This window comes from Phyllostomus hastatus, unplaced genomic scaffold (genome assembly GCF_019186645.2).
Source record: "Phyllostomus hastatus isolate PE091 unplaced genomic scaffold, TTU_PhHast_1.1 phas_scaffold_200, whole genome shotgun sequence".
Classification (NCBI taxonomy): domain Eukaryota; kingdom Metazoa; phylum Chordata; class Mammalia; order Chiroptera; family Phyllostomidae; genus Phyllostomus; species Phyllostomus hastatus.
The window spans coordinates 13,280,469-13,302,405 of NW_025334016.1; the positions used below are offsets into that span (position 1 = coordinate 13,280,469).

A 21,937-nucleotide genomic window follows, 5' to 3' on the forward strand; every position below is an offset into this window, starting at 1 on the left:
AGAGAGAGAGAGAGAGAGCACTGTTGAGAGCTCTGACACATTAAGTGTTCAACCTTGATTAATTTGGCCTAAATTAATCTAAAACATAGCCTGTACATGGCTCTTTCTGATCCCGCCTTCTTCCTTCTGGCATGCTAGGTATACATTAAACTGTTGTTGGGTTGACCAGGAAGCTTCTGAAAAGAAGAATTACTTTGATGAGCTAAAGTCTCACTTAGTCTAGGATGACCTTGTGATTGTGATGTTTATTGCATACTGAGAACCTGGCAATGTTTTAAGAAAACATATCAGAGGGTAGAGTGCTGAGGAAGTGACAGAGCCTTGGCTTTAGCACACTCTGAATTCCCAGCACCTCTCTATTTCCTAAGCTACTAGATTATAACCCTATAAGTGCTTTCCTTCTTTTCAACCTTCTACCCTCCCCTAATAATTACTAAGAGCCTACTTTGTATTTTCTATAAAGCTAGGTACTAAAGATACAGAGATGAATGAGTCACAGTTCTTGCTCTCAAGGAGCTCATAGTCTACTGGAGGAGACAACTTCCTAAACAGATCATTCCAGTATAGAGTGACAGGTAAGCTCTCTTAGAATATTTGAGATTTTGAGGTTCTACAGGACTAATGGAAGAAATACAGAACATTGCCTCTGTCATGCACACAATGTTTGGCCTTTAGCAGGTATTCTGCCTGGGTAGAATATTGAATTACATGGTACCATGAGCTACAGAATATAAAAGAATATGTAAAATAGACATTGCTTTACTTTAGCAGTAGAGAAGATCTTACTTACATTCCTTATCTGCAGTCTATTCTATAAGGAAACTTTGATGCATCCAACTCTGGGTGAATATGTGTTGTATGTAAGGTCTTTACAGATATAATTAACTTCAAATGAGGTCATAATGGATTTGAGTGGGTCCTAATCCAGTGTCTTTATAAAAAGAGGGGAATTTTAGCCCTGGCTGGTGTAGCTCAGTGGATTGAGCGTGGGCTGGGAACCAAAGTGTCCCAGGTTTGATTCCCAGCTAGGGTACATTCCTGGGTTGCAGGCCATAACCCCCAGCAACCGCACATTGATGTTTCTCTCCCTCTCTCTCTCTCTCTCTCTCTCTCTCTCTCTCTCTCTCTCTCTCTCTCTCCCTCCCTAAAAATAAATAAAATCTTTAAAAAAAAAGAGGGGAATTTGGAAACAGACAAAGGGGGAACACTATGTAATGACAGAAGAAGAGATTGGAGTGGTGTGTCTACAAGCCAAGAAATACCAAGGAATGCCTACACTCATCAGAAGCTAAGGAGAAGCAAGGAAGTATCCTCCCCTAGAGCCTTCAAAGAGAGCATGGTCCTGCCAAAACCTTGACTTTGGACTTCCAGACTCTGAAACTGTGAAAGAATAAATTTCTGTTGTTTTAATTCACCCAGGTTGTGGTCATTGTTATGGCAGCCCTAGCAGGCTAATGCAGTATGTCATTACAGGCCTTTCTGGTTGTTGACACATATTAAAAATGCATTTGAACACAGATGAAAAACTGTCATGCACACAATGTTTGGCCTTTAGCAGAGTGGTCATATTATCTAAATCAGGATATTTTTCCCCCCAGCATCATCAAGATGTTGTAAATCTTTTTTTATTGTTGTTTAGTTATAGTTGTCCCACCACTTTAACAGTGAAATAGAGTGCTAATAGTAATTATGTTGGGGCAACAAGTGTGAACTGTATTCATCCTAGGAAACCACTAGCCATAGAGATACTGTGCATGAGCTAGAGGGTAATTTGGCCAACTCGAACCTATTTGTTGATCTATGCAATCAAGTTGTCTGGTTTGTACCACTTAGTTGTCCATCAGACTACCCCATAATCACAAGAGTTGGGGACTAGAGGACAAAAAGAAGATAACTAATTAGACAGAATTTAAGATGTCCTTCCAAGGGCAGGGTGTAAAAGGGGATCCAAGAAACAAATCCTTCCCTGGCTGGTGTGGCTCAGTGGATTGAAAGCCAGCCTGCGAACTGAAAGGTTGTCAGTTCAATTCCTGGTCAAGGCACATGCCTGGGTTTAAGGCCAGGTCCCCTGTTGGGGGTGTGTGAGATCTAACTGATTGGTGTTTCTCTCACACACTGGTATTTCTCTCTCTGCCTTCCCTCTCTAAAAATAAATGAATAAAATCCTTTAAAAAAGAAAAGGAAGAAATTCTCCTACAATAAACTGTAATTTCAGGCAAGGCAACTGAGCTCCCATGAGGTTCACTTTCTCATCTACTTAATGAAATCAGAAAATCATAAACTTTTCAAGTTGAAAGGAATGTTGGAGTTCATCTGGCCTACCCACCAGAAAAATTAACTTTCTTTTTTAGGTGAATTTTAAAAATTGAGATATATTTGACAAATAAAAAGCATATATGTTTAATTTAATTTGATGATGTGTTATACATATATATTGTGAAATAATCACCACAATCAACCCAATTAGCATAACCATTACCTCAGATACCACTTTCTTTCCTTCTTTTTTTGTGTTGAAAGTAGTTAAAATCTCTCTTAGCAAACTTTAGTGTACAATAATTTTTGCCTATAGTCACATTACTATACATTTAGATCCCCAGAATTTATTCATCCTGCATAACTGAAACTTTGTACCCATTACCAATGTTTTCCCATTCCTCCTCTCTTCATCACTTGGTAACCACCATTCTACTCTTTGCTTCTATGTTAGTACAATACTGCTTTGATTACTATAGATTTGTAATATATTTTAATGTCAGAAAGTATGGTGCCTTCAGCTTTGTTGTTCTTGCTCAAGATTGCTTTAGCTTTTTAGGGTCTTTTGTGGTTCCATATAAATTTTAGATTTTTTTATTTCTGTAGGAATGCCACTGAGATTTCATTTGGGATTACAATGAATGTGTAGATCACTTTGGGTAGTATGGGCACTTTAACAATATTAATTCTTACAATTCATTAACATGGGATGTCTATTCATTTATATATATCTTCTTTAACTTCCTGCATCAATGTTTTATAATTTTCAGTGTAAAAGTCTTTCATCTCTTTGGTTAAATTTATTTCTAAGTATTTCATACTTTTTGTTGCTATTATGAATGAGCTGTTTCTTTTCTTTTGAATATTTTGTGTATACAAACCCAATTGATTATTTTTATGCTGATTTTTGTATCCTACAACCTTATCGAATTAGTTTGTTGGTTCTAAAAATGATTTTGTTGAGTCTTTAGCTTTTTCTATGTATATGATCATTATTATCTGCAAACAGAGACAATCTTATGTCTTCCTTTCTAATTTGGGTGTCTTTATTTCTTTTTCTTGCCTATTTGCTCTGGCTAGGAATTCTAGTACTTGGGAAGAAGTGGTTAGAGTAGACATCCTTGCCTTGTACCAATCTTAGAGGGCAAGCTTTCAGGTTTTCCATCATTGAGTTTGATATTAGCTATGAGCTTTTTATATTAGCCTTTATTGTGTTGAGGTAAGATTCTTTTATTCCTATTTTGTTGGGGCTTAAATGATGAATGGGTGCTGAACTTTGTCAAATACTTTTCTGCATCTATTGAGATGATCATGTGGGTTTTTTCATTTTGTTTATGTGTTGTGTCACATTGATTTATCTATGTTGAACCATTCTTGCATCCCTGGGATAAATATTTCTTGGTCATGCTACATGCTATTGAATTTAGTTTGATAGAATTTTATTAAGGATTTTTGCATTTATATTCATCAGGGTTACTGTCTTCTAGTTTTCTTTTCTTGTAGTGTCTTTGTCAGGTTTTGGTATCACAGTGGTCCTGGCTTCATAAAATTAATTTGAAACTGTTCTCTCATCCTTTTTTATAAGTTTAAGAAAGATTGGTATTAATTCTTTGAATGAACTGGTTCTTTTAATGAATTTGGTAGAATTCACCCATGAAGTTCTCAGGTTCTGTGCTTTTCTTTGTTGGGAGGTTCTTCATTACTGATACAATCTTTTTATTTGCTATTGGTCTGTTCAGGCTTTATAATTTGTCTTGATTCAGTTTCAGTAGTTTGTATGTTTCTAAGAACTTATCCACTTCTTCTAGATTATCTAGTTTGTTGATAATAGTCCCTTAAGATCCTTTTTATTTCTGAGGCATCTGTTGTAATGTTTCCTCTTTCTTTTCTGATTTTATTTATTTGAATCTTCTCTTTTATTCTTCATTAGTGTATCTAATGGTTTCTCAATTTTGTTTATATTTTCAAAAAATTACCTGTTCATTTTTTTACTTTTTATATATTTTTTCTCTATTTGATTTAGTTCTGCTCTTCTTAAGTATTTTCTTCTTTCTGCTAACTTTGGGCTAAGTTTATTGTTTTTCTATATACTTGAGGTGTAAAGTTAGGTTGTTTATTTTAGATCTTTCTGTTTTAATGGTTATTATTTATTTTTATAAACTTCCCTCTTATAAGTGCTTTTGCTGCATCCTTAGTTTTTGTTATGTCATGTTTCATTTTTGTTTTTCTCATGACAATTTAAAATTGACTTTGGATTTCTTCTTTGACCCAATGGTTGTTCAAGACTAAATTGTTTAGTTTCTATGTATTTGTGAATTTTTCCATTTTCTTGCTGTTACTGTTTTCTATTGTATCACATTATGGTCAGAAGAGATACTTAAGATGTTGTCCATGTTTTTAAAATCTGTTAAGGCTTATTTTGTGACCTAACATATTATCTATCCTGGAGCATATTCCATGTGCCCTTGAGAAGAATGTGTCTTTTCTGATCTTGCTGAGTGTAATTTCTATATGTGTCAGTTAGCTCTATTTGGTCAATGGTGTTACTCAAATCAGAAGTTTCTTTACTGATTTTTCTGCCTGCAAGTTCTATTCATTATTGTAAGTGGGACAGTAAAGTCCCCTACTATTATTGTATTGCTGTTAATTTCTGTCTTCAGATCTGTCATTATTTTACATATTTAGGTATGTACTCAGATATTGGATTCATATGTATTTATAATTATTATGTTTTCCTCTTGTATTGACTCTTTTTTTATTATATAATGCCCTCTTTTGTCTCTAGAGACAGTTTTAAAGTCTATTCTGTCTAATATAAATATAGCTACCTATGCTTTCTTTTGGTTACCATTTGCGTGAAATATGTTTTCTATCTCTTCACTTTCAGCCTATGGTATCTTTAATTTTAAAGTGAGTATCTTGTAGACAGCATATTTCTGGATCTTGTTTTTCATCCATTCACCTACTCTAGGGCTGCTGGAATCCTCTTGCTCTCTTTTTGTCTTGTGGGAGGAGATCAGGCCAAGGGGATTCCTCTTGGCCCTAAGTTCTGCTAGACAGGATGATCGGGCTATTTGAGTAAACTGTTTACTATGGTTTTCTATGTGGCTATTTTGTCTCTGTGATTCATAGAGTTTCTGTAGCTTCTTTATTGTACTCTGGGAGTATCTCAGAACTATTCTAGTTGGTATGTAGTTGTTTATTTGTTGTTTTTGTGGACAAGAGGATAAGGATTTAGACCTCCTAGTCTGCCATCTTGCTAATGTCACTATGAAAAATTAATTCTCTGTAAATTTTCAAAAGTTGTTTAAATAGTTTGCTTTAAACTCTTCCAATGATGTGGAGCTTTCTACCTCAAGAGGCAGCTGATGCCATTCTCATGCTGAGGTCATGCTGAATGTTAGAAAGTTATTCTACTAGGACAAAGACTAAGAAAAAACTTTCCAAAAATTAGAGCTTTAGGAACATTGAATGTACACTTTTGCAAGAATCTTAGTTCCCCATCTTTAAAAATATTCAAATAAAGGCTACATGACTTGATCTAAAGATGCTTTAGAGTCTAGAATTTGTAGTCTAGATAACTTTTGAAGTCCATTCTTATTCCCATAGTTAATGTTTCCATGACAATTCATTATTAGAAAGAGCTAACATTTTAGTCTAGTTTTCCATGCAGCTATTCATTTCCATTTTTTTCCTTTTTATTCTTTCTTTAAGTCTCCCAGGCTCAAACCTTTCATTTGCCTGTGACTTCTCTCTCTCCTTCACCCTCAACATGGTATGCACTATTTGTCTTTTCTTTCTATTCTCATTCTGGGTCTTAACTTTGTCTTGCCAGCATTAATCTATAGCCTCCTCTATGATCTTTTGGTCTCCAGTTTATCCCTTGTCTAATCCAGCTTGTATTTCTAAAGTATCCCTTTGATAAACTATCTTCCCTTTCTAATCCATCCTTAAACTGAACTTTGATCATGTTGCATTTCTCCCTCACTCTTTATCCTGACATTCATAATCCTTCACAATCAAGCTAAACTTACCTCTTCAGACACACTTCTTAAACACACTTTCCCAAACTGTTCTGGTCAAATAGAATCCCCCTTTCACTCTATTCCAAAAAGTTTCTGTTTTTCTATTGCTCAGCTTTTGCTTATCCCAATTCCCCTGCTCAAGACTTCCGCCTGTCCCTAATCCCCTGCCGCCAATAAAATCCTATTCATCTTTCAACTTAAGTTTCAAATTTCTCCTTTATTAACTCTTCCCAGAGGATTCCAGCCCATATTTATGTCTTCCTCCCTTGAACTCCCATAATGCTTTAATGTCTGTTTTATTCATCTGGCAATCAATCATGCACTGCCTTTTAACATCTCTGAAAATTGTTGTTTATCTTGAGTACTGTCACTTAACTATTTCTTTGTGTATATTTTGTCTCAACTACCTAAAAAAGATCACTGAAGTCAGAACCAGCTACACCTATTTTTCAACTCTTTATAGAACAGAACTGGGCACCTAGTAAGAACTCAGTCCTCAATGTATTCTGACTAGTTTCCAATAGGTTATCAAATTACTTTGTAGTGACTTTAATAGACCACTAAGTTAGTTATTAATTTTTCTTCATTCCAGTCAAGCGTTGGTGGTGATAGAGGGTAGAATAGACCATTGGAGATGAGGTGTATATGAAAGAAAGCATATTTGACTCTTTAAGCCTCAAACAAGATGAATTGCTAAAATGCTTATGGTGGGACATTTTACTTACAGCTAAAGGTGTTCCTTAATAGATTTAGGTCCCTAGAGCAGCTCTACAGAAGTTGTGATTACAACCCAAAACTAAACTCTTCCAAGAGAGTAAACAAATTATTATTTTTTTCCTTTTAAGTTTGTTCAGGGTAGTCAACACCAAGGTATTTAAATCAATTGATTCAGAAATTACACATCAGTGGTCTTATGACTTTCTCTAGAAGTTTTTGCATTCCTAGACTAATAATTAAAATTCAAAATATTATATGTGACCTTTTTTTGCCAAATTGAAAATGTGTGATTTATGAGAAGTGCTCCAGTTTGGATGGAAATAAACTGAGAGAAGAAGGAGGATGGGAGAGAGCATGGAAATTACAACTTTTGTGGCTACCTCTAATGCCATGCCATAAGTGGCCTCATTGCAGGTGGGCAAGATGGAAGGGATGTGCTTTTCAATCAGGAAAGTAAGAAAATAAAGGAGTGAAATGTTGAGTGCTAAGTCATACAAAGACCATCATCAGATTGTAAGCAAAGTATCTCTATTAAGCATATACTATGTGGACCTGGAAAAGTCCTTAATGATATGTGGAGAGGTACCTAGGCCCCAGTTCAGTGAACTTGTGATGTACTCATAGCCATGATTAGCAGAATGTATAGTTATGAAATTAAGTGGTCAAAAGCCTAAGAAGTCCTATAAGAGTGAGGACATATGTTTTTTTTCTTCATGGCACTAATTTTACTTCTAAAATCCATTATTACCAAGCCACAGTCTATACTGCTTTGTCCCAAATGCTTATAACAATCTTCTATCCTTTGCTAGTTCTTTGAGACATCACTTTTTAAGGGTGGAATCATTTTCCCCTTTATCTCCAAGATGTTCAGAGAAGAACTTTGCTTTAGGATGAACCATGAACCATGTATCACTCCCTTTCTAAACTTTAGCTCCAAGATTGCCCTCAGAGTCATTTATTCATTCAAAAAATATTTATTGAGCATCTGCTGTATGGCAAGCACTGCTCTGAGCAAATAAATGGCAAAAATCTCTCCTCTCTTAAAAGTTACCTAACTTCTAACTGTGGTAGGTCTATAGAAGTCATATCCCAGACTTTGAATGGTGGCACCACTTGTGGCAGGGAGCAGTGGGCAAGGGCCTGGTATTGCTAGGAGAAAAAAGAACCCCACTAAGCTTAGAGGAGGACGGCTTCCTGCTCTTCTCTCTATATTTCTTTTGCGGTATACAATAAACAGAGAGGCAAAATTGCATGGAGGTTAAGGATATAGGCCTTGGAGTCACACAGCCTGGGTCCAAATCCTGGCTTTGCTACTGAGTCGTCATTTCATTTTGGTCTGGTTTCCTGTCCTTTGTGAGTATCAGTTTTCTTAGCTGTTACTATAGTCATTCAGCAGACCCAAGTAAAGACTTTGATTTCAGCTTTGCTAACATAAGAACATCTAAATTAGCTGCTTGCATATATCTGGAGTGCCTCATCCACTGGCCATATAGAGACATCTACATATCAAATGGAAGTGTACAGAAGTATCTAAACCACATACTTACCAACATCTGAGTATAAGAGAATTACTCCTATTTATAAATAGTTTTAAATCAGTTTCCTAATGATATTCATCTAAAATTCCTGACCAGATGACCTCTGCTTCCATCTTATTACTTCCCTATTTGAAAGGTGGCTTAACTAATGCAGTCAATTTTGTGTTTATGCTTGAGAGGTATGTGGATTCTCTATTATTTCATTTACCTTATGAATTTCTCCCTGTTGAACAGTTTTTATGACGTTAATCCATTCTTCCATGTCTTTCCGGGTGGGTGCAGCCAGGATAAGTTTTCGTTGTGGTGTGATCACCTAAACAAATGGTCATACTATTAGCTGGTTCCCACTCTACAAATTTGCCCCAAAACAGAGTCTATGAATTCTCCAAGGACTTAGACAGTTCTACTAAGCATAACTGAAGTGACTTTTTAAATACAAGGTAGATGTTCCCAGAGCTACTTGCAGCTCCCTAGATACCAACCCCCCAAAATAATAATAGTAATAGATAACATTTTAATAGCATTTACTAAGTTCCAGGCATTGTTCTCTTGTACTTTATGTATATTATTTATTTTAATCTTCATTACAACCCCATTATATAAGGATTTTTCCCACTTCAAAGTCAGGAAAACCACGGCAAAAGAAATTAAATGACTTGCCCAGGGTCACTTAGCAGGTAAAAAGCTAAGCTAGAATTGAAATCCAGATTACTTGGCTTTGGAGCACATGCTTTTAAACATTAAGTCAGGCATTCATATATTACTCAAGTGAGGTTGCTTGAAAATCCTACTCATTTACTACTGCTCTGTCTACTTGGAAATAGTAAAAGGGTATATGGTTCATCAGGGTGTTCCTCTTTCTGTTTAGGAGGAGACAATACAGTGAGAAATCTAAAAATCTAGTTTATTTCTTTTTTATGGTCAGGGACAACCTGATGAAAATTTTAGTGTCTCTCTTAATCCTCCTTGTTGCAACAACCCAGGCGAGAATAAAAAAGCCATGCTGTGGGTATAGCAGAGGTAGACCGTGGCCAAGACTTGGTCTTTTCCCAGAGGGAAGTAGGAAGCATGGATAGCAATAGCATCAGTCCTTGTTTCAATGTCCCTACCTGCATTTACCATTGAACTCCAAAATCTGGAAACTAGAGCTCACCATACCAACAAGCAATTTGTTTTTCCTTTTGCATGTAGCACAGCGTGATTCTGTGATATATGGGAAAAAGAACTAGTGGGAATTGTGGTAATAACCACTTTTTTGGTCCCAACTCATTCTTGTATAGGGCTCATGAGCAGCATCTCTGTTTTAATTAGGCTAAGGGGCAACCTAGTCCTTGAGATTTCTTTGTAGAGTGAAGACCAAAAACATTAGCCTGTATGCTCATCAGCCAAAAGATAAATTTTTGGGGAGTGGGTCAATAGAACTCTCAGCTTTACCCTGGGTCAGTGTGATAAAAGAAGAGAAATGAGAGTAGGGTCTCCTCTTATATCTAGCTTCTGTCCTTTCAAAGGAGAATAGAATGTGGACCTATGACAGAAGCAGGACATTGGGCCTATAACTCTGTAATCTGCTAAGTTCACCTGCTTGAAAAGGAACCCCAGTCTCCATAAGCTACCACTGAGGCTGGGAGAAGACAGTTCTGAGAAGAAGTGAATAGGAGAATTCCTCAGCCAATGGACTTGCATTTTTCAGTGAGTTTTTTAGTCTGGATTCATTTGAATGACGGAAGCCTTATGAAATTTCAGCAGTGCCAAGCCCTTGAATACTTTCCTAGAATATCTTCTGCTTTCTTTGTGGTACTCTCATTAGTGATCTGAGCATAGGGTAGCTTTCACTTTGGATTTAGGTTCTTATCTGCTTCATCAAAGGGGAGGATATCATGTACCTTGATTATCCTGACATTTTCTACAACATATTAGCAGTCTCTTGAAAGACTCCCCATGATACTTTTCTAAATCACCTTCAACAGGAGGATAGAGTTTTGCAATAGTCACTTTCCCCACCCTGAAATCAGCTCAGTTTTATAACAGGCTGGTAAAGGGAACAAGGCCATTAGTATTTCCCCCCTATGGTGGGTTGGTAAAAGTGGTTACATGAATAATCTTTAGCAATCATTTGCAATACTACTTTAAGCAGATTTCCGTAGACATTTTGGATCAAAGGAAACTTGGTAAACCTGAACTCCAAAGAGGCAACAAGTGTGTCAACCCCTCTTCCCAGCTAGCTCCCAGCCCTGCCCATCAAATCATTCTCAACCCTACTTACACAAAAACTGTGACAAAGGTTTCTACAGCTAGTTTCAGCCAAGGCGACCTGAGACAGATCAATTGTTTCAAAATGTGCAAACTGGAAAGATATAAGATAGAGAGGGGAAAAGAACCATTTGATTAATGAGGCAAAGAGACACTAAAAAGTAAACACACACACACACATGCACAGTAATGGGCATTTTTGGCAGTCATGATGTAATCATTGCTTTGGCTTGAGTGCTGGGATTTATTTAGCATCATGATTTTTGTTGATATAACATGTGGCAAACAAAAACAAACCAAACTAAACCAAAACACAACTGTTCCCAAACCTTTGATGTGGATTTATAGAAAAGCATGGGTAATTCAGAATTACTCAAAACTGAAGATTGGTGTTGAAGAAGATAATATGATGTGGTCTAGCTAGAGGCCTAGCGGAGCAGATAGGTGTTATTAGCTCTAATTTGATCAGCTGGCAGCCTTTCACTATGTTGTTAGTCCCATCCAGTTTTAGGCCTTTGTCTTGTTATACACTGACTATAGTAGGTAACATTCAGCCAGCAGCAGGAAATCAGTACTATGGATACAGACGGGACTGGCTTCAATGGTATATAACTGTGCAATCAAATAGGTCTTCATATTCAGACAGGCCACACACTTGGTTTAATGCTCTGCTGTTGCAGTCTTGAAATTCTTAATAAGTTTGTCATTGAATTTGTATTTTATAAGTGAAGTCTAGTAGGACAATGGGTCATGAACATTAGCAGAGGAGATATGCACAATATGCATGTCTACTCCATATATTGTTACTCCATTTGCATTCGTGATACCCATGAGCATAGAATTACAGTAGACCCATAATGTGTGGGAGTTCACTTAGACCCAAGTCAAGTATAAGGTAAGCATGTTACATCTATGAGTAAGTAGGGGAGCTGACAGCCCTGAGAGGCCACACTGCCTGTTGGAACTAGAACTTGCTTCAAACACAGCAATGGTGTTCTAAGAAACATGAACAACCAAGGAACCCTATTGTATACTTTCTTATTCATGTTACTTCCTTGTATTAGCCAATAATTTATGCTGAAAATGATAACATTGAAGAAAAGGGAAAGATAGGGAAATTCATAATTCCTTTTTATTTTAGTCAGAGAGTATTGGTAGAATGTGTAAGTACCAAGATGTGAAATAAAAACAGTCAAGCTAGTTTTGCACAGTTTTGTGTACCTGATAAGAACAATGTGGGGGTGTGTGTGTATGAGCTACCAGGTACAAATGATATAATGTTGGTGATTCTTCATGAGTTAAATGTTTTTCTATTTTCTTTTAAAACTGGCATTGTACAATATACAAATGGATGGAAAAATTGCTAATAATTTAAAATTTTGTTTATTTATTTTCTTAGAATGTCATTTAATAACAATAATAGATGCTCTGACAAATAATTGCTATATATTTTAGTACCTTTACTGGCATTTGTCCTTGTTCTTTAAATAATAGGCCCACATTTATATTTTGTACTGGGACCCACAAATTATATAGCTGGTTCTGGGTGTAGAAGCTAATTGAGGAACATATGAAAGGGGAGGGAAACTGAAAAAGGAAGGGAGAGAACAGTGTCCATCATTTGGCCATGAAGGCCAACTTAAAGCAAGACTAGAAGGTTTCAACTTCTGCCTCAATGTTTGCCAAATGTCTTTACCTATTAGCCCATCTCCTCATGAAACATTTTCTGGCACCCACACATTAACCCAATTGACAAGATTATATATGTATACACATACACACACACACACACACACACACACACACATCACATATATATAAAATCCTATATATTCTTTTACCGCACGATGGTGAGCAAAGCAGAGCCTTTGTCCTTGAACCAGAAAATATCTAAGCTTCCATCTCTTGAAGGAGTTACAGCTCTTTAGCAGAGGTCCTTCCTTCAGTATTTTCTGAAAGATAGCATAACATTGAGTTATTACATTAATTTGCAAGGCCATATCACTTGTCCTCTCAGTTGAGAAGATCAGATATCTGGAAGGCTCTGTCTCTTGTCATATATCTGAGAAATGGCATGAGAGCCAGGAAATAACTCAAAGAAGTTTGTTCAATAAGAAAATCCATTGGTTACTTTTGTATAACACATACAGGATGACATATAGGCTATAAGTTTCTTAGAATACATGGCATATGAACTGTGAAGAACATCTCCATTGATAGTATGGGATAAGAAGGAGGGACATTAACACATGACTATGAGAACAACATGCCTAAGAAGGAACAAGTGGTAAGGGAAAAGACTACATTAAGTAAAGGCATATTTTTTGGATGTCTCCAGGTTGTAGCTCTGTACAGGGCCTTCCTATCAGCTCTATTAGAGTGTTCCTTTTAGAATATTAAGTTGGATCACATCCCTTCCCTGCTCACAAACCTCCAATAGCTTCCAAACATTTTTAGAACCAAATCCAAGTTCTTTACCATGGCCTTCAAGGGATTCATGGTCTAGTGAGAAAGCAAAATGTCACAAAAAATGAACTGCCTTCTGATTATGTTCTTTAGACATCTCATATTCTGACCACTGATTTCTCAGTTAGTTGTTGAACAGACTGACTCTAACACAGCATAGAGTCTACTTACCATTTTTACCATGGAGCAAGTTCTCAATTATATTTATAGATACAAACCAACATGCAAGACTTCTATTTGGGAAAAGTACTCGCATCCACCAAACTGAAACCAAATTCATGCCGAATGGACAATGTCACCAAATCAAGGCTGTATCATAAATTCTATCTACCACCTAAATTAAAATTCACCATTGAGTGGTTGTGGAAATGTTCTGTTTGGATCACCTGCTACTGTTTTTCATAGTTTTTAATTGATATTATTAGTTTTAGTTGATATTATTTAAAACAAAATATTTTATATTAAAATTCAAGTTTCCTGTTTCTTTAAAATAATCATAACCTCTGGTAACAGTGAACCTATATTCTCATATGTCAACAATCTGCTAGAATGGAATAGCAGCTGCTCTCTTCAGATGGGGCACTTGACTCCACTAGGCATTTGAGTTTGGGACCCTGATCTAAACAATTCTTTGCTACTCTTATTCTCCCAAATATATATGCATGTATTATACTCTATGTTCAGTTCTCTAACCAATAAGAGTGTACTAATGGACAGAACCTTTGTATGTCAATTGAAAAATCAGTTCATGAGCAATCCATGTTTACTTGAGCTCTCTTGACAACTTATGGGAGTTTCAAGATACTATACCATCCTTGAGATACTTACACAAGAATGATGCCAAAGAGTCAAGACAGAGAACAATGAAATCTTGTGGGAAGGAGGAAGATGGCAGGGAGAGTAAGAAATTACATTTAAACTGCTGACAATAAGTCTGGTGGCATATGGTATACAATCTCAGTGATGGCATTTGGTTTTCTGTGTCCTAACTTTCTCACCTTTGTGCCATTTATTATTCTATATTGTCTTCATGAAACCTAGGCAGTCATAAATACCCCTCTCAAAATTTTAATTGCTCCACCTTTGTACAACTGGAACCACATACATTATTTCTGCCTTTTCCCCAAGTTATTCTACTTTGTTAATTACTAAATGCTTCTTCTACTGTTCTTATTCTGAAATATATAGTGTCCAATGTAATAGCTCATTTTACAATTTTTGGCTGGCTATTTTTCCCTTCCTCCCATTTTCAATTTAAAGCCTCCCTTGCTGCCATACCCAGCTCTCTTCTCTTCCTGTTCCTTTCAGGGGTAGGAAGATGGAGTGAGGTGGTACTGGGAACATGATGAGGAGTATTTGTTTCTCCAGAAGATTCCTAGAACCCTGAGCCTTCTAGTTCCTTAGGAGATTCCCAGGCACTGGTGATTTGAAATACTGAAAAAAGTAGAAATCAGCCTCTTCTTTCCAGCTACTTCCTTCCATCAACCCTTACTAATGGTCATTCTTTAATTCCCCTTCTTGGTACTTAAGAAATGTTCTCTTTTCTTTCCTTACACATTCTCTGATAATTAGTGACATCTGTTATTTATTCAAGGACACAGAAAAAATTAATTAATCTATTAATATGAAGACATGGCAAATCACCAAAATCTTCAGTTCTTATTCCATGAACACAGCATTTGTCAGGTGAAGAAAAGACTTTGTGATGCATTTATCATTGGATAGAGTGCTTCATTAACATTTTCTGAGCTCCTACTATGAACTCTGTCTTTCAATAGACCATTTGAGACAGCTAAATAAGTTGCAGGCACATTCCGTCTAAAAGATATGGATAGTGGGAGTGGAAGGGGAGGGAACAGTAATCCACATAGACAAACACAAAGTTATGTGAGCTCAGAACCATTGGAAAGAGCCTTGGGGCTTTGTGTTCACTGCCCTAAATGTTTACTTTCTGGTTCAAATGAGGGATTGCATCAGAACAATTGTTATCTACTCATACACCCTGTCATTGCCTACACCAGCCAAATCACAATTATCTCTTCTCTGTGCTATGATATTAAATTGGTCACTTTGAATGCACTAACTTTAAGGCAGGACTGTCTACTCAATGCTGGTTGATAATGGAAGAGACAAGATGACCTAGTAGGAAAACTGGAGAGGTCAAGCCCAGTCGCTACAAAGTTTTAGGTGATTGTTATTGAATGCTGACCAGTGTTACTAGCTCATTCCATTTTTTAAAGAGAAACTGGCAATCCAGGCTAAAATTTTATAATATTGAAGTGTTAGCAACTAATCGTATTTTAAAAAACTCATGAGGCCCAAAGAAAGCATGTCTTTAGGACGAAGTCGGCCCACAGGCAACCAGTTTGCAATTTCTAAATTATAGTTACTATCACTTTCTCTAGAGGACAAAGTAAGTGAGTGGTGGGTATTCCTGGCATCAGAGCAGGTTGTCATATATGAGTTTGGAGCTTGTATGTGAGGAGCCTATACATGTGAGATATATATTACTAAGTTGGGAGCTTGTAGATTTTGATGTAATTTATGTATAGTAGGGAAAAAAGGTTAGAAGGCCACATAATAGTTTCTTAAGTTCTAAACACAGGCTCTATAACATTCACTCAGAACTTCAACAAATATCTAAACCCCAATTGGGAGAATGTAAAATTCCTGTAGTTTCTTGCCTTTTAAGCTCTGTCTCCTTTCAGAGAAACTTACTAATCCAATCACTATTTCTAAATAAATCCTTGTACAAACAGAAGCTAAGAATCAATCAACAGGTCAATAAAATATATGCATGCAAATCAACATTTACCCACTGGGGATCACTAAACCTAATAAGGATGTAAGATAAAAATTGGAAGACTCACACAAACAAGTATATCCTGCAAAGGCAAGTATTGGAAGGAGAGCTCTTGCTTATCCCATAAGAGGATTTGCATAGTGCTTCCTAGTTCCTGGCCCCTTGTGGATAACCTCATCTCATTGCCCCTTCACCACAACCATGTGAAGTATTACCTCTAATTTCCAGTTGGTAAATCTGAAGCTTGGGCATTACTTGAGGATTCACAATTAGAGAATGCTGGTGGTCTCTGTGCCTTTTTCTACTATTCTACCCATGACAAGAAAACTGGGTGTACCTGATTAATTAAGATGTACACCACAGAGTGAATATACTGTTCCCACCCAATCTTTGTTTTGAAAGGCAAGACAGTAGATTGCTAAGAATTGAAAAGTCTTCTGTGTTCATAGCAGTACAATTTACAATAGCCAAGTGCTGGAAGCAACCTAAGTGCCCATGAGTAAATGAGTGGATCAAAAAACTGTGGTACACTTACACCATGGAATACTATACAGCAGACAGAAAGAAGGAGCTCCTACCCTTTGTGACAGCATGGATGGAACTGGAGAGCATTATCCTAAGTGAAACAAGCCAGGCAGTAAGGGGAAAATACCATATGATCTCACCTTTAACTGGAACCTAATCAACAAAACAAACAAGCAAGTAAAATACAACCAGAGACATTGAAATAAAGAACAAACTGACAGTAACCAGAGGGGAGGGGGAGGGAAAGGGAAGGGTCATCAAGGAACATGTATAAGGAACCCATGGACAAAGCCAAAGGGGGGAAAGATTGAGGGTGGAAAGTGCGGGCGTGTGGGGTGAGAGAAAGTGGTGGCAGGAAAATGGAGACAACTGTATTTGAATAACAATAAAAAAGGTCTTCAACAATTAAAAAAAAAAAACAGCGCTCTGATTACGGAGCCATACCCCACTCTTGGAAAGTAGAGCATTCCTATGAACTTTCTGGTAAGCTGAAATGGTGTAGGCTGAAGAAGCAATTACCATGAACTTATATGGAAAACTTTTCAGCGTTCTCAGACTCAAAGAATGACCTAACATATTACCAAATAATACACAAAATGAAACCTAAAATAACTTTATTACACCCAGTTTTACACTAAGTGTAACACCCTTATGAGCTCTCTTAGGCTTTTCTGATACCACATCTTGCTAGTGAATGCACAAAATAAACAAAATGAAGAACTGATGCTCATAGACACAGTTCGAAACTTTGACAGCTTGATGCTGAGATGCTGAGCATAGTTCCTGGGGAAGAATCTTGGCAGGAAACACTCCTGCTGCTCAGGATGCACGCTGACTACATAATGGCTGCTGCAAAACAAACACTGAACTCTATTTTTGCTTTTGGCTTTCTTTTTTGTAAAAGCAAAAATCCTCTCCTGATTTCTTTTGGTTAGCAAAAACAGGCACTAATATAGATGTTTTGTAAAAGCAAAATGACATAAAGTGAACTTTCGAAAAGCAGGGAATACCTGAACTCCATATTAAAACTGTAATGGAGCTTCTAAGAAGCAAATGACAATCCATGGTGGGTGAGAGGGAAGTTCTTTTGTTTTTCTTTTAAAGTGACTAAGATTGACTAGAAGAGTAACAAGAATTCACATGTATATAGCACTTTGCAATTGATGAAATCCTTTTACTTTAGTTACTGAATCCTCTCACACTCTCTGAAAGGCAGCTAACTCAATCCTGCTCTATAAAAGACACTCTCTCTGAACTTCAATTTATTTTAGTAGCTTGCCCATATATTTTTATTTCTAAGACATTATCAAGACATTTGACCTTGACTGGCATGGCTCAGTTGAGTGGGCATTGTTCCACAAAGCGTTGACTGTTTGATTGTGGGTCAGAGCACATGCCTGGGTTGTGGGTTCGTTCTGGTCAGGTCACATCAGGTTGCATACAAGGGACAACCAATCCATGTTTCTCTCTCAAATCGATATTTCTCTCCCTTTTTTTCTCCCTCCCTTCTCTTCTCTCTAAAAATAAATTTAAAAAAGACATATGAAGTTTTTGCTCTCAAATAATATTGTTAATATTTGTTTAGCATTTTTGAGATTTTGCAGGATCTTGGGGTTAAAATATTTGTCAAAAAATGCATGTCGAATCAGGGAAAAATCTCATTTGATATAGCAACAAGAAAAATAAAGTACCACACTGGCTGGCGTAGCTCAGTGGATTGAGCGCGGGCTGGGAACCAAAGTGTCCCAGGTTCGATTCCCAGCCAGGGTACATGCCTGGGTTGCAGGCCACAGCCCCCAGCAACCGCACATTGATGTTTTTCTCTCTCTCTCTCTCTCTCTCTCTCTCTCTCTCTCTCTCTCTCTCTCTCTATCTCTATCTCTCTATCTCTATCTCTCTATCTCTATCTCTATCTCCCTCCCTTCCCTCTCTAAAAATAAATAAATAAAATAAAAAAAAACCACATTTCCTTAAAAAAAAAGAAAAATAAAGTACCTAGGAATAAATCTAACCAAGGAGGTAAAAGACCTGTACTTAGAAAACTATACAACACTGAAGAAAGAAATTAAGGAAGACACAAACAAATGGAAGCATGTGCCATGCTCATGCTCATCATCAAAATGGCCATACTACTCAAAACGATTTATAAATTCAATGCAATCCCTATTAAAGTACCAATGACATATTTCAGAGATATAGAACAAACATTTCAGAAATTTATATGGAACCATAAATGAACCTGAATAGCTGCAGCAATTTTGAGATAGAAGAACAAAGCAGTAGGGATCACAATACCGGGTATCAAACTATATTACAAGGCCACTGTAATCAAAACAGCCTGGTACTGGCATAAAAACAGGCACATAGACCAAAGGAACAGAACAGAGAATTCAGAAATAAACCCAAGTGCCTATGCTCAATTAATATTTGAGAAAGGGGGAAGAAGCATAAAACAGAGTAAAAATAGCCTCTTCAACAAATGGTGTTGGGAGATCTGGACAGCTACATGCAAAAAAAAAAAAGAAAGAAACTCGATCATCAACTTACACCATACACAAAAATAAATTCAAGGTGGATAAAAGACTTAAATATAAGTCATGAAACCGTAGAAGTCCTGGAGGAAAACAGCAAGAAAATCTCAAACATTCCATGAAGCAACATCTTCACTGATATATCTCCTAAAGCAAGGAACATAAAGGAAAAAATAAATAAATGGGATCTCATCAAAATAAAAAGCTTCTGCATGGCTAAAGAAAACAGCATTAAAATGAAAAGAGAACCAACCATATGGGATAACATATTTGTCAATGATACCTCAGACAAGGGTTTGATCTCCAAAACATAAAGAACTCACACAACTCCACTCCAGGAAGACAGAAAAACCCAATTAAAAATGGACAAAAGACTTGAACAGACACTTCTCCAAGGAGGACATACAGAGGGCCCAGAGGTATGAAAGGATGCTCCTCATCACTAGCCATCAGAGAGATGCAAATTAAAACCACAATGAGATACCACCTCACACTAGTCAGAATGGCCATCATAAACAAATCAACAAACAAGCATTGGACAGGATGTGGAGAAAGGGGAACCCCAGTGCACTGTTGGTGGGAATGCAGACTGGTGCAGCCAATGTGGAAAACAGTATGGAATTTCCTCAGAAAACTAAAAATGGAACTGTCTTTTGACCCAGCAATTCCACTGCTGGGATTATACCCTAAGAGCCCTGAAACACCAATCCAAAAGGACCTATGCACCCCAACGTTCATAACAGCATAATTTACAATAGCCAAGTGCTAGCAGCAACCTAAGCACCCATCAGTAAACGAGTGGATCAAAAAACCATGGTACATTTACACAATGGAATTCTATGTAGCAGAGGGAAAGAAGGCAGCATGGATGGAACTGGAGAACACTGTGCTAAGTGCAATAAGCCAGGTGGTGAGGGAAAAATGCCATGTGATATCACCTTTAACTGGAGCATAATCAACAAAAGAAAAAAGCAAAGTATAACCAGAGACACTGAAAGTAAGAACAATCTAACAGTAACCAGAAGGGAGTTGGGAGGGGACAGTAGGGAGAAGGGTTTTCAGGAACACATGACACATAAAGGACACATGACAAAACCAAGGGGGAGGGTGGAAGCAAGGAAGGGAGGTCGGTTTGGCTGGGGTGGTGTGGAGTGGTGGGGAGAAAATGCAGACAACTGTAATTGAACAATAATAAAGTAATTAAAAAAGAAAAAAGAAAAATGCATGTCTAATGTTATTATGAAAAATCAATAATAGGATTCTATATGGAATTTTTTTCTTGGTGACCATCTTCACAGGTATACAGCTACTTCATAAAATGGGACACACCTGTACTCCTCTTGGTCCAAGGTGCCACATCCCTGTTGCAATATTTGTGATGCTACAGCTAGGAATAATTTACAAAGGGTAATATGATCCTTATACATACCAAATGCCAGGTGACCCACCTGCTGCTCCTTAAATCAGAACATACTGCATGCAGGCAGGCGTCCTAGTCCTTCCTGCTAATTCTATGACATTAAAATCCGAATAGCACTACAGTCTCCACTCTTAAACTCAACTGCTGGCTCTTTTGTAGTGCGACTGAGTGTGGTGCTAAGTTAAATCACTTCAGGCATCATTTAGCTTTATTCAAATGCAAGGAATGCAGGGCATAGGTAATTCAGGTCCCAAGGATAGGCAAAATGTTTTTGCCTAAACTGTGGCATCCCCTGCAGAGAAAGCTAGAACTTTGGAAAGCTCTGCTTCAGTTTCCTTTTGGGTTTTTTGGTAAGCCAGTCCCCAGATCCATTATTCCCTGAAATTTGTGCACCCTGGCAGAGCTGGTCTCTTTCCCTGATGCTCTACAATTCCACACGTATAAATTGTGAACAGTGAAAGTAAGCACTTCCATTGCTCCATATTTATTAAATATCTTCTATAAAATACCTCAAAGAGTCCGTAAAACAGCCCAGTTTCATATATATAATTAACACCTGCTTGGTGCTTAATTGAAAAAGGCAAGTGGAGCTGCTGCTGTGACCTTTTCCTATTGTTCTCTCCAATGTCCAAAGCCTTTACTATATCTGCTATATCTGTTTTTCTGTGGCTCAGTAGGTTTTTGATGGATGAGGCTTTGAGAGATGCTTTTACCTTTTCCTAGCAAAAGGAACCCCTATTAGGTAGCCAAATTGAATTCCACCCCCACCCAAACAGTAGGCAAACATCATGACACCCACCCTTACCTATTATTCTCAATGTATTCTTGGGCAGGAGGCTGGATCAAGTTGGGGATGGGTAGTTTATCACCCCTCAAGTGAGAACCAGACTCCCACTATGAGTACAACTGGGGAAAGCAGCTTTCTGCCTATGACTCTTTTAGTTCAAAAACCTGGAACATCTATTCTCTTTGCGTTGAGGCCAAGGATGATGGGAAGAAAGCCATTTCCTAATGCTGGCCTGCCAAAGTTGATTCAGAGCAACAATGTTTGATTTAGTTAAAATGTAACTCCAGGTGCTTCAGGCTTTAAGAAAGGCCAGGTCCACTGATTTACTGAAAGCTTTATATTCCCCAGTCTTGTTGATATGGAGGAGTCAGACAGGCTGGCTCCAGCACTTACTAACTGTGTGACCTTGGGCAAATCACTTAACCTCCCTGAGTCTCAGTTTGCCTGTCTGTTAGATGAGGATACCTCACCAAGCATGTGCCTGCCACTCTATACATGTAAGCTGCTTATGGATTTTGGAGGCAGGGGCTTGTGACACAGCTCCATTCATCTCGCTACTGGAAGCTTCCCTCCCTGGCACTAGCAATCCTAGCTGGCTAAGGGCTCCAGCAGAAGGATG

At 37.5% G+C, this 21,937-nt stretch overlaps 1 protein-coding gene across 1 annotated transcript in view; it reads right to left on the reverse strand.

The window, feature by feature from the left end:
* DGKK (diacylglycerol kinase kappa) overlaps window positions 1-21,937 on the reverse strand; it is a 134,241-nt gene that overhangs the window by 72,701 nt on the left and 39,603 nt on the right. Inside the window, exons 2-4 of the mRNA XM_045860445.1 lie at window positions 12,628-12,738; window positions 10,800-10,880; window positions 8,745-8,849 (exon numbers count right to left, since the gene is read on the reverse strand). Coding sequence (XP_045716401.1) covers window positions 8,745-8,849; window positions 10,800-10,880; window positions 12,628-12,738 — 297 coding nt within the window. The remainder of the gene's footprint in view (window positions 1-8,744; window positions 8,850-10,799; window positions 10,881-12,627; window positions 12,739-21,937) is intronic.